Source organism: Thalassophryne amazonica, chromosome 17 (genome assembly GCF_902500255.1).
Source record: "Thalassophryne amazonica chromosome 17, fThaAma1.1, whole genome shotgun sequence".
NCBI lineage: Eukaryota > Metazoa > Chordata > Actinopteri > Batrachoidiformes > Batrachoididae > Thalassophryne > Thalassophryne amazonica.
The window spans coordinates 50,766,457-50,779,707 of record NC_047119.1 but is presented as its reverse complement, the minus strand read 5'-3'; the positions used below and the strand labels follow the sequence as shown (position 1 = coordinate 50,779,707).

General features: G+C 40.3%; 1 protein-coding gene across 1 annotated transcript in view; it reads left to right on the top strand.

Annotated features, from left to right (window-relative positions):
• man1b1a (mannosidase, alpha, class 1B, member 1a) overlaps positions 1-13,251 on the top strand; it is a 55,115-nt gene that overhangs the window by 19,416 nt on the left and 22,448 nt on the right. The window contains 3 exon segments of the mRNA XM_034192166.1: positions 6,446-6,636; positions 10,041-10,161; positions 10,326-10,520. Of these exon segments, the coding sequence (XP_034048057.1) occupies positions 6,446-6,636; positions 10,041-10,161; positions 10,326-10,520 (507 nt within the window).

The following is a 13,251-nucleotide window of genomic DNA, read 5'->3' as shown; positions in this document are numbered from 1 at the left end:
AATTGGTTTGACATAAAATGTACATCACTGTCGCTTCTGTTAGCTTTGATTGACTTTAAATGGACTGCATTTATATAGCGTTTTTCCATCTGCATCAGACACTCAAAGCACTTCACAATTATGCCTCACATTCACCCCGATGTCAGGGTGCTGCCATACAAGGTGCTCACTACACACCGGGAGCAATAGGGGATTAAAGGCCTTGCCCAAGGGCCCTTAGTGATTTTCCAGTCAGGCAGGGATTTGAACCCATGATCTTCTGAACTCAAGCCCAACACCTTAACCACTAGACCATCACCTCCCCCCACCGTGTGATTGGGACTTTAATGTCCCAGTCATACGGCACTTAACGAAGGGCAACAAACCCCTAACGAAACAAGAAATGTGGACTTTCATTGGGATCGTTTAACCTTCGCGCAGCTTCGTTCCTGCAGCTGGCACTTCGTTAGGATTTTTAAACTGTTGAAAAATTTGAATGAAGGGCAACGAAAACCTCATTTTGTTCGTGTTTCGTTTTGTTGTCGTTTTTTTAATTTAGTTTTTGTAACGTTATTGTTTAGTTTGACTTCGTTTAACCAGCTGAATGTTTTCACACAGTTGCAGAAGCCGGTTTGTGAGCGCTGAGGCTGCTGCTGCGTTCATATACTGTCGGAAATTACAGGGCAAACTCAGCCTGTTTGCTTGGGTTTTTTTTTTATCTGGGTGGGGGGTCAGCTTCACTGGGCTCAGGCACTTTATATAGGCCAGAATTAATCTTTTGTGTGGATACAATTAATTATTTTGCCACAAGCAACTGCTGAATTTGAAACAACAAAAATTGCGTAATTTCCGACGGTATTTGAATGCAGCATTAGCGGCAGCAGCAGCAGCTGCTGCGTGCGCTTATTATTTTGTATTAAATGTAACAATATGAGTGTAGGAATGACAATCCAGCCCTTCTGTACATGTGGCAACAGGTAGATATTTCAAATGACTATATAAAGAGCTGTTCTGGAAGGTAGAATTCACGTTGTGGATCAGCTGCAGCTCGTGGAAATAACCGCACGTGAGTCAATGCGCATTCACACGGCCTGATCACGTTACTGCTCTGATATATTCAATCATCTTTACGCTTATATTTATTCCCCCTTTTAAAGGTTTCTGTTATAAATCAATATATATGGCTTAAAACATAAGACAGTGACACAGCAGTGACCACGGCACACCAGACTGCTTTTTTGTAATTGGAGCAAGACGGAGCGCGCAGTGTGTTGTTAGACAGTGAGGATTCTGATGATGGAGATGATCCCTCTTTTGTCCTGGACGAGGAACCAGAGTAGGTGGGTCGACTGATGTGCGCACAGATCTCCATACCTTCTGTTTGCAGTTTCTTCAGGACTCAGGTGCTATGAGCTCCGTCCCAGCGCCGACTCCTGGAACACAGAGATGCAGACACACACTGCTCCAACTGTGGCTCCAGATGCGTTTCATTTAAAGCGTCAAGATCGTTAGCTTCGGTTTTGTTAAGCTATTCAGTGATGAAGCTCTTTCGTCCACCTTTTCTCAACGAATTGTGACTTTTTTACTTTTTTCCCTTCGTTCAGGAATCATCGTGTGCCGTGTGACTGGGCCATAAAGCTGCATTGACCTCATCTATTGTTACATTTCTATCAGCATCTTTGACAGAACTACAGTGATTAACATGGTTATAAACATGTTCCATATTTTCTTGACTAGATGGTCAGCTGTTATATAATGCTTTATATTTACAGGCAAAATTTTCTGCTATATCACATGATTAACAAAGTTATCTATGGTAACATTTGTATTAACTCTTGGTTCATACCTCTTGACCTCGAAAGAAATGCCTCTAAAAATAAATAGAATACTAAATAATAGAATAAAATAATAATAAATAGAAATACGTCTAAAGAAATCTGTCAACATTATTATATATTGTCATTCTTTATTTTCGGATCTCTTCCCTTATTCCTTCTGTTGGCATACATGTACTGTCTTTGTATACTTCTTAACATCATACAACACTCCACTCTAACTTTGCAGTCTGGACATAGTTGTATGAGCGAAAAACTACGAGACGACCCCCCCCCCCCCCCCCCCCCCAAAAAAAAGTGGATTCAGACCACATATGGAGATGGTTTGAAATGTGATTCAAATCATGTTTTTGCAAATCAGTTTCAGTCTGTCACTTTACTAGGGTTTCAAAGTGCCCTCTGCCCAACACAAACAATGATGATGTAGTTCCGGAGAGACAGAAGTTGATTTGAGGCGCTGCACCTGTAGAGTTGTAATAAGTGGAAAACGGTAAAAAAGAGCAGAGCATGGAGGGGAATGATAAATCCTGGACAGATGAGGAAAAGAAGTGCCTGTAAGCTGTCTGGGCTCCACATAATTATTTTGGACAAAAGTGGGCATAGTTCGCTGGCATCCACAGTTTTCCTGGGTATGGCCTGTTGCCATTGCAATCAAACATGGGTATGTCAGTGTGGACATATAGCTCAGATCTGATCACTTATTAAATATAATGTGGACAGTCAATCAGTGAGATCTGATTTGTAGTGGCAGTCTAAACTAGGTCATAATGGCCACTGTGTGGCTAAATACAAGATGAAATATACAACAGAAGGGAAAGTAAAATTATATTTAAACAATGGTTAGTGTGTGTGTGTGTGTGCACCTTGGGGATGATACCAAAACATTTTTGTGGCACTGCTAACTCACACAAAACTGTTACTACATTTTGACACCTGTGCAACATCCACATTTTCAGACCTTCCTTAGACTGTATGAAAAGCAAGAAATGCAGAACTCTGGTACCTGCAGGAATATTCACAAATGTGCAAATGTTATTAAGAACTTAATATTTAAAGGCTACAGTTACTGGAGGATTTGGCCATGCACTAGCGCAGATATTACTTGTACTATTTAGTCCATAATCTGATTTGTTCTTGTGACTGGAACAGGCGATTAAACGGTATATACTGCAGCAACGTACAGCAGCTGTACAACCTCAATTCCAGTGAATTTGGGACGTTGTGTAAAGCGTAAATAAAAAACAGAATACAATGATTTGCAAATCCTCTTCAACCTATATTCAATTGAATACACCACAAAGACAAGATATTTCATGTTCAAACTGATATACTTTGTTCTTGTGCAAATATGAGTATTTGCTCATTTTGAAATGGATGCCTGCAATACATTTCAAAAAAGCTGGTATGTTTCCCACTGTGTTACATCACCTTTCCTTCTAACAACACTCATTAGCGTTTGGGAACTGAGGACATTAATTGTTGGAGCTTTGTAGGTGGAATTCTTTCCCATTCTTGCTTGATGTACGACTTCAGTTGTTCAACAGTCCGTGGTCTCCATTGTCATGTTTTGCGCTTCATAACGCGCCACCCATTTTCAATGGGTGACAGGTCTGGACTGCAGGTAGGTCAGTCTAGCACCCGCACTCTTTTACTACGAAGCCACGCTGTTGTAACACGTGCAGAATGTGGCTTGGCATTGTCTTGCTGAAATAAGCAGGGACGTCCCTGAAAAAGACGTTGCTTGGATGGCAGCAGGTGTTACTCCAAAACCTGGATGTACCTTTCAGCATTGATCGTGCCATCACAGATGTTTAAGTTGTCCATGCCATGGGCACTAACACACCCCCATACCATCACAGATGCTGGCTTTTGAACTTTGCGCTGGTAACAGTCTGGATGGTCTTTTTCCTCTTGTCTGGAGGACACTACGTCCATGATTTCCTAAAACAATTTGAAATGTGGACCCATCAGACCATAGCACACACTTCCACTTTGTGTCTGTCCATTTCAAATGAGCTCGGACCCAGAGAAGGCGGCTTGTTTAACTTGCACTTCTGAAGTGTTCCTGAGCCCACGTGCTACAATCCTTTATGAATGAATGAATGAATAAGCTTTGTCATTGTATAAAAAACACAATGAAATGTCGTTCGGCAACACCCCTGTGCAGCAGCTCCCTCACAGATAAATTACAATATACAATAGACTATCACATATAAAATATATAGACTGTTAAAAACTCAGTATAAATAAGATAATGAATATTAAATACATATTTTAAAGAATAAAACAGTGGAGGGGATATCCGGTGCAATAATAAAAACAGTTCAGTGTGATCCCAGTGCGATACAAGTAGTCAATATTCTTCTAAAAGTCTTTTCACAGCCATTGGGAAAAAGCTGTCCCTCAGTTACACAAACATAATGTCAGTTTTTAATGCAGTGTCACCTGAGGGATCGAAGGTCACGGGCATTCAGTGTTGGTTTTTGGTCTTGCTGCTTACGTGCAGATAGTTCTCCAGATTCTTTGAATCTTGTGATTATATTATGAACTGTAGATGATGGAATCCCTAAATTCCTTGCAATTGAACGCTGAGAAACATTGTTCTTACACTGTTGGACTATTTTTTTTTTTCACGCAGTTGGGGGAGGTGATTGTCTAATGGTTAAGGTGTTGGGCTTGAGACAAGAAGGTGCTCAGTTCAAATCCCAGCCTGATTGGAAAATCACTAAGGGCGCATAGGCAAGATCTTTAATTCCCTATTGCTCCCAGTGTGCAGTGAGCGCTTTGTGTGGCAGCACCCTCACATCAGGGTGAATGAGAGGCATTATTGTGTAAAGTGCTTTAAGCATCTGATGCAGATGGAAAAGCGCTATATAAATGCAGTCCATTTACCATTTCATTTACTTGTTCACAGTCATTAACATCACTTTGAGCAGATGGAATCAGTTATTCAGTGAAATCACCTGGTGGAGTGGGTTGTTGCAAGGAAAACCTGCACCCGCTCGGCTCTGTCTGGAGTTAGTTTGAGACCTTGGCTCAAGGCGCTTCACACAAGTAAGGTCAAACCTTACCAACCCCCAGAGCAAGCACACAGACGACAGTGGTAGGGGAAAAACTCCCTCTGATGATTTGAGGAAGAAATTTCAAGCAGACCAGACTCAAAGGGGTGACCCTCTGCTTGGGCCGTGCTGCCGACACAATAGACAATGCTGGAAATTATACAGGAAAGTTTGGGAGCCCATGCTGGTGCGCAAGACTGGAGGCCTGCAGAAGAAACACCCACTCCCATCTCTGTATGGAGCTGCACCTTAAACAAAGAGGAAAAAAACAGAATCAGGCAGCAAAAAGACAATAAATACAGTATAATTTATCAGCATTTAACAACAAGAAAAACAAGAAATACTAAGGTGATCGCTGGCCACTAGCCCTAAGCTTCACTAAAAGACCCAGACTTTAGATAAAGTTGAGGCCACGGCCCGCTCTCTTTACTAATCAGATTAATTTAAAAGTGTAAAAAGCATAGTTACATAGTATGCTAGCCATATGAAAGGGAAAATCTGTGCTTTTTAAGTCTGGACTTGAAAGTCTCTACAGAATCTGACTGTTTTATTGATGCAGAGAGATCATTCCACAAAACAGGGGCATGATAAGAGAAAGCTCTGTGACCTGCAGACTTTTTATTCACCCTAGGGACACTAAGTAGTCCTGCACCCTGAGAACACAGAGCCTGGGCTGCATTACTTTAATTTACAGTGTGCAGCTGCTGCTTCCACAACTGATCGCATCAGAGTTTTCTCTTATCCTCACATTGACTACACCGGACAATCCACCGTCTATCGCATATGGCATGACTTGAATCAGCCATCCTGACTGTTCACCAAGACGTTACAAGATATGCTCCCCCAAACAGGAGTCATATGCCCACCGTTAGGTAGCATTTATTTATTTATTAACTATCACAGGAGGGTTTTCAGAAGAGCCTCATTTGTTCAGTTATTATAAAAAATACTGATTAGTGTCAAATCTTAGAAATACTTTGGCTGTTGGAAGTGACAGTCGTAAGCTGTGGTTTACGCTACGTTAAAGTATTCCCTATAAACTAACACCTTGAAGAATTTGGACCAAACATTTTTTGTCATAACTTAATTGATTGATTTTCTATTAACATCAGACAGATTTCAGTGATAATTTACTTTTATTTACCATCTGAAAGTCAGAAAGCCACTCAAGGGCGAATTAAAATTTCTTTTTTGTTTTACTTCTTTGGCTGGTTTTTCATCCAAACTCCAGAAATCTAAAAAAAAACATAAAATGTGTTGGTCAGGAACCAAACTCAAGTGCCAGCAGCTCAAACTGGCACATGACACATTTATAATCTGTCCATGCAATGTTGTTATGTACTTAAAAAAAAAAAGAAAAAAAAAAAAAGGGTAAATTATTAGTGGGTCGAGAATTGGAGGCTGTTTTTGGCTGATTTCCTGTGTGAATAGTTTTTATTTGTTCAAGCCAAAGTCTGGTTATAATGTTTGACCCAAATGCCAGTAGTAAGCAAGGCAGTTGGTCTCAGTTTTATCATCTTTTTTTTTTTCATGGCTTTGTGCCTCTGTCTTTTTTTTTTTCTTTTTTTTAAGGATGCTGTGAATGAAGTGATGAAGCTGGTCCATAAGCTTCCCGGGAAACATGATGGCCTGGTGCCCATGTTCATCAACACCAACAGTGGCCAGTTTAGTCACAAAGGAGTCTTCACACTGGGGGCGAGAGCCGACAGCTACTACGAATACCTCCTCAAGCAGTGGATCCAAGGAGGCAAGACTGAAGACGAGTGAGTACAGCTTCCTGTTCCCAGGATTGGTGACTCATGTGAGAGAACAAACCTGCATTTTAAAAGCTGGAAATGTACACAGTTAAAGTTATTTTTACAGAATCTCTTGAGAGACAAAATACACTATTTTTCCCAACGTGTCACCATTTCTTCTTAATCTTCAAGGTTTCACAGTACAGACATAAACATTAAGGATGGCCAACAGAAGCATTTTGCTATAATACAAAATTAGAAGTGCTAATAATTATTCTTTATGGAGATGAACTGTTATGATTGATTCTCATAAAAATGTAGAATGTAAAAGTAAGTCACTGTTTCCCAAAATCCAAGTTGATGTCTGTGTGGTTTAAAAATGTTTTATAGATCAACTGTATCAGACTTATTAATTCATACAAGTTTGTTCACTTAATAGCTCTTTTTTAAAAAGGTACAAAACAATGTCACAACTATTTGGTCTCTGTTGTAACAATATTTTAGACACATCACTCAGATTTAATGATTTGAACTATACTTCTGATTTCCCTTTTTCTTCTTCTTGTTCTAACTCTTGTTCTTATTGCGAGTGGGTACATTTACTGAAATTTAGGAGTAAACTATAACTTTTATGATGCGAGGAATCACATGTGGTTTGCCTCCGTACACCTGATTGATTGGTGCATTGTTTTGTTCAGAACATGCAAGAATTTTCACATAGACTAAGAAAATTTGGCATGTTGTCATGGTATATGGCAATCATCAAAAGCAGTAATAGTGATATCTTCGAAGTAGTAATATCTTCAAATTTGTGTGTGTGTTAGGGTGGTTCAAAAAATTAAAAGTTGGAAATTCATTACTCTCACCCCTTCATTTTATGATGCTTTGGGGAAAAAAGAAAGCCTGCCAAATATTTTTGTCATACATTAATATTTAGAGGTAGCACATCATAGCTGAAGGTTGTAAATATATCAGTTATCGCTGCCCGAGTGCCCGTGCAATAGGTTATCCATTATCCAGTATCTAATCACATCACTTATAAAGAGGATAGAAGTTAACCACCTGAGTGTAACTAAAGTATAATTTTATATTCAATTTAAAACTATACCTGGGTTTAAATATTTCTCACAAACATACTTTCAAAAATGTTATTTAGGCTACAAGCTGAAAATTTTGCTTCAATTCACAGCTTCTTTTCTTTCAGATCTTTGGTGATGGTGAATCTAACATGAGATAAATGTAAAAAGAGACACTTGCTGACTTAACATGCTTAACCATTAACTGGAAACTTCAGTAAAACATGTCAGCTACTAGAAGTAGAACATTTGTATACCTTATTGGTTCCACCGACTGAAATAAAGGGAAACAAATTGCCCTCAAATGGGCAAATACTCAAGGTATTTTTCTTCAAACACACTGATTTGCAGAAAACTGTCCATGATGCTGCTGTGACCTCTATAGACATGGCAATTCCTTTTTGGGAGAGAGCTAGAATCCCACTGAGGGCAAAGCAGCATCTGATCACAAAGTTAGAAAAGGTGTTCGGAAAATGGAAAACATTGAAAAAGACCAAAAATCGCAATACAGACAAGCAGAAGAAAGATGAAACAGTGTTTTGTGAATCTTTGGAGGACTTGTTTGACATGGCACATCAGGATGTCCTAACAATGATAGAGTTTGAAGATGACAGACAGTTCCTACTTGCTCAGCGAGAGAAAGGTAGAAGGGGATGCATGGCAGGCATAGATAAAATACAAACTGCCAAAGAACAAAGAGCAGAAAAAAGGAAAGCTGCAGAAGCAAAATACAAAGAGGAACTGGAGGAGCCTGGACCATCTAATGTCTCACTACCTGACACTGTCTCCAGCCAGAGTGAAGAGAACACAGAAAGTCCAGATGAAGAATTTGTTATGCCAGTGCCACAAAAAGCCAGTAAAATTAAAGCTGTTGTAACACCAGGACTTGCAGCAGCATTGGATAGGACCAAAACAACAGACAGAAGTGCCACCTATATTCTGACTGAAACTGCAGCAAGTCTCTGTCATGATGCAAGCAACTTAAATATCATTATCATGTAAAGGATGTTCTCTTATGTTACACAGCTGTATAATTGGTTCTTGTGCTGATTCATACAATTTTGAATATTAAGTACTGCAAAGCATAAAGAATATTATTGTTTGGAGCTAGATCAAAATATATGTGGAAATATATAAAGCATAGACTTATTTAAATTTATCAATAATGAAACAGTATTTCATCAATAAAATGAAAATGCAATGTTTGATTGTTACAAAATCTTCGCTACCCCAGTATGTAGGTATTGTAGGAGCATGATACATGTACGAGAAGAACTGCATCTCACAATTGATGTTTTAGTGTTAACTATTTTATGGGATATGAAAAGATTTGATTTTCCAATGTATTGCCATAATTTCTGTCCTGACATATCAATATTAAACTGACAGAAATAATTTGGAAATATCTGGAAATGACCATACTATATGACAGTTATTGCCAGCAAAATCTTTAAGGGCTGTGTGCTACCAGTAAAAATTATTAGTTTAATGAAATTGTACATGTGTTTTTATGTTAGGTACAACAAATTTAGAGGGTGAGATGAAGTTTTTTGAAAAAAAAAAAAATTTTGACCATTTTTATGGACCACCCTTGTGTGTGTGTGTGTGTGTGTGTGTGTGTGTGTGTGTATACAACCCCTGGCAAAAATTATGGACTCACCGGCCTCGGAGGATGTTCATTCAGTTGTTTAATTTTGTAGAAAAAGCAGATCACAGACATGACACAAAACCAAAGTAATTTCAAATGGCAACTTTCTGGCTTTAAGAAACACTATAAGAAATCAGGAAAACAATTGTGGCAGTCAGTAACGGTTCCTTTTTTTAGACCAAGCAGAGGGGAAAAATATGACTTTAGTTTTGTGTCATGTCTGTGATCTGCTTTTTTTTTTTCTACAAAATTAAACAACTGAATGAACATCCTCCGAGGCCGGTGAGTCCATAATTTTTGCCAGGGGTTGTATGTGTCATAATGAAAGTGCTGCAAACGTACTGAAATGATTGACTTTTCTATATTTACACTTCCACTCAAACCGTTTGCACTATGGAAAAGAAATATTATTTGGTCTTCCTCAAAAACACCAGAGGGAGTTTTTCCTTACTACTGTTGCCATGTGTTTGCTTAGGGTAATGGGTAAAGATAGAACTCAGCCATGTGAAGTGCCTTGAGGGAGATCTGTTTTGATTCGGTGCTGTATGTTGAATTGAATTGGTCTGGTGGGGGTTCTGCAGCCTATCAGGTCTATCGACTGCAGAAACATTGAAAAATGTTAGTGATTCCTTTTATGTAGATCAACCTGTTGTTTTTGCATGACTCCAGATAAATGCTTATTGCTTAATCTTTGTATTTTTGTGCAGCTTGTTGTCGGACTACCTTATGGCTGTGGAGGGAGTGAAAAAACACCTCGTGAGACAGACTGGGCCAAACAGACTGACCTTCATTGGAGAGCTGTCTCATAACCGATTCAACCCTAAGATGGTAGAGACATTCAGTATTCACACCACAACTCTGCAAACGGCTTCATTAAATCAGTCAGCCTTTGTGCTTTGGTACCTGTGAAACCTCTTCCGGTCTCTCGGGCACTTTGGTCGGTCATTTTTTCACTTTCTGTTTTCACCTCTCCCTCCATCACACCCCTTCAGGACCACCTGGTGTGCTTCTTACCTGGAACCTTGGCACTGGGTGTCCATAACGGTCTCCCAGGGGACCACATGGATCTGGCTGTAGAGCTGATGCAGACCTGTAATCAGATGTACAAACAGATGGAGACTGGCCTGAGCCCCGAGATTGCACACTTCAGCCTTCAGTCTGGTGACGGCCGCGATGTCGTGGTCAAGGTGAGTGAAAGTGAGCAAGCAGAGGTTGACTTTCCAGTAGATGGGCCACTCCATGTACTTAGTTCCAATTCCTCAGGGTCATGCCCCTCATGTTAGTTCGTGAAACTAATAATAATCATGGGTATGATAGGAAATAGGAATGAAGAGTGTAAAGGCAGTTGGTCCAGTTGACATATCAGAGGAGGCATGGAAATGCTTAAAAGAGATGGCAGTTCAGTTTTTATCCAGAATGTTTAATAAAATCTTGGAAAGTGAGATTCCTGAGGAGTGGAGAAGAAGTGTGCTGGATCCAATTTTCAAGAACACTGGTGGTGTGCATAGCTCCTGTAGCAGAGGCATAAAGTTGGTCAGACACAGCATGAAGTTATAGAAAAGAGTAGTGGAAGCTAGGCTTAGACAAGAGGTGAAGATCTACAAGCAGGAATATGGTTTCATGCCAAGACTGAGCACCACAATGCAATAGTTGCTTTGAGAGTGCAGATGGTAAGGTATAGAGAAGATCGGAGCATGTTGCATTGTGTTTGTGGATTTGGACAAAGCTTATGACCGAGTGCCAAGATAAGAGTTGTGGTGTTGTATGAGGAAGTCTGGAGTGACAAAGAATTATGTGAGGGTGGTACAAGATATGTACAAGGACAGTGGTAAGATGCACAGTAGGAATGATGGATGCATTCAAGGTGGAGGTGAGATTGCACCAAGGATCGGCTCTGAGTCCTTTCTTGCTGACAACAGGTTGACTGACTATGTAGATCAGACAGGAGTCTCCATGGACTATGATGTTTGCAGATGACATTGTGAGTGTGTGTAGTGAGAGTAGAGAGCAGGTTGAGATGAGTCTGGAGACATGGTGATATGCTTTGGAGAGAAGGGGAATGAAAGTCACACGGTGATATGCTTTGGAGAGAAGGGGAATGAAAGTCAGTCGGAGTCGTTCTGGTGGATTAGTGCCATTACAAGGGGTGGAGGTAGTGAAGATACAGTAAACAAGTTTAAATACAGGGTGTCCTCAAAAAAAGTGCCACAGAAACATGCCACATCTATGCACCTTTGGATACTGATATGTCATATGTCATATTGAAGCATATCTCTGGTGTTCATTTCTAATTTTACTTCAGTTTCTAAAAGTTTTGGCATTCACAGGCTGTGTTCAATATGTGCACCGCTCCTCTGGTTCGGCCAGCTCTCCCTTTAACATTGTGAACAGTTCTATTAGTTTGAAACTTCTTTACAATCTTCCATATTGTCTTTCTGTCTGTAGATTTTCAAACTGCAAAATGAAGTTGATATTGTCATTGGCTTTGCACAATCAATTTGGTCTTAAAGTAGAATTCCACCAGTTTCCCTTTTTGCTTGATTGTAAGCGGCATCCTCATTGGATCGGCCTCAAACCTGTGCCCGGTAGCCCGTGCTCAAACTCCTCACACCAAGCACACTTCACTCCGTTCGGTTTCCAACAAGGCCTTCTTGCTTAATGACTTCTTTGCCTTGAAAAAACTGGATTTTATGTTCCTGACTGAGATGTGGCTTCAAGTGGGTACCTGCTTAGCCTTTTCCAAACTCATTCCGCCGGGCTGCACATATTTTAGTATGACTTGTAACTCTGTGAAAGGTGGAGGGCTTGCAACAGTTTTTAAAACTAGCTTCTGCTGCCATCAGTCTCCTTGTGATGTATCCTCAAGTTTTGAACTGCAACCAGATGAACCTATTTGTCATTTGTGTACTCATCTATGCCCCCCCCCCCCCCCCCCCCCCCAAAAAAAAAAAAAAAAAATTCAACAAGCATTTTATCCGGGAGTTTTAAAATTTCCGGGCAGGAATTGCAACTACCACTGACTGTCTGCTGATTGTGGGTGATTTTAATATTCACATTTGCTGTGAGAATAATAGTGCGTTTACACATAGGCATTAAGAATATCATATTTGCGACATTCTTAAAGCATCTGAATAGGTTTCTTAATAGTGTGTGTTGATTGCGTGATGTTCATGATTTTCGCGGAGCATGTTTTTGGCTGTCAAAAAATCTTCTACGAATGTCACACACCATTCTCATTTCGCCTCAGGTCGTGGAGGTCACAACGGAGCGTGTTGATTCGTCTTGATTAGTGGTGATCCTTAATAGAGCGTAACAGCGTTCTTCTGACGTGCGCACAGTTAAACCCTGCTGCACCGCATTCAGTTTCATTGCTGCAGTATGATGGACAGTGACGCCAAGTCGGCTAAAAGTTTTGTTCCAGTGATCCTTAGCGCGCTCCTGCAGGTGTTCTACCTGCTGCATGTGCCTGATGTTTGGGAAAACAAGTGAGATGAGAGCCACGTGGAGCCATACATCTGGCTCTCAGTCTCCTCCTCCTTCCTGCGCCACTCCACAGCACAGAGCCCAATTAAGCATGTAGTCACAAAGTTCTTCTGCTGTGGATTTTGAGGAGCAAATTGGAGCGGGTTGAGTTGTTCAGCAACTGACTTTTGGATGAATATGGTTGTGTGTGTGGAGACAATTCTCTTCATTCACAACGTGACAGAAGTTAACGATGCGCTGTTATGCGCAATAGTGCAGAACATTATTCTTGGCCATGCATAATGGTTCCTGATAATTCTCCAGCAACATTAATCATAAAGCGTGGTAACAGGTTGCAGCAGTTCCTGAGGACACTTGACGCCTCTGCCTCAAATCATCACATTCATGATCAGCAGCCAAGAATGTATACTTTGTGGCATGTTGTTGTTATGTGTA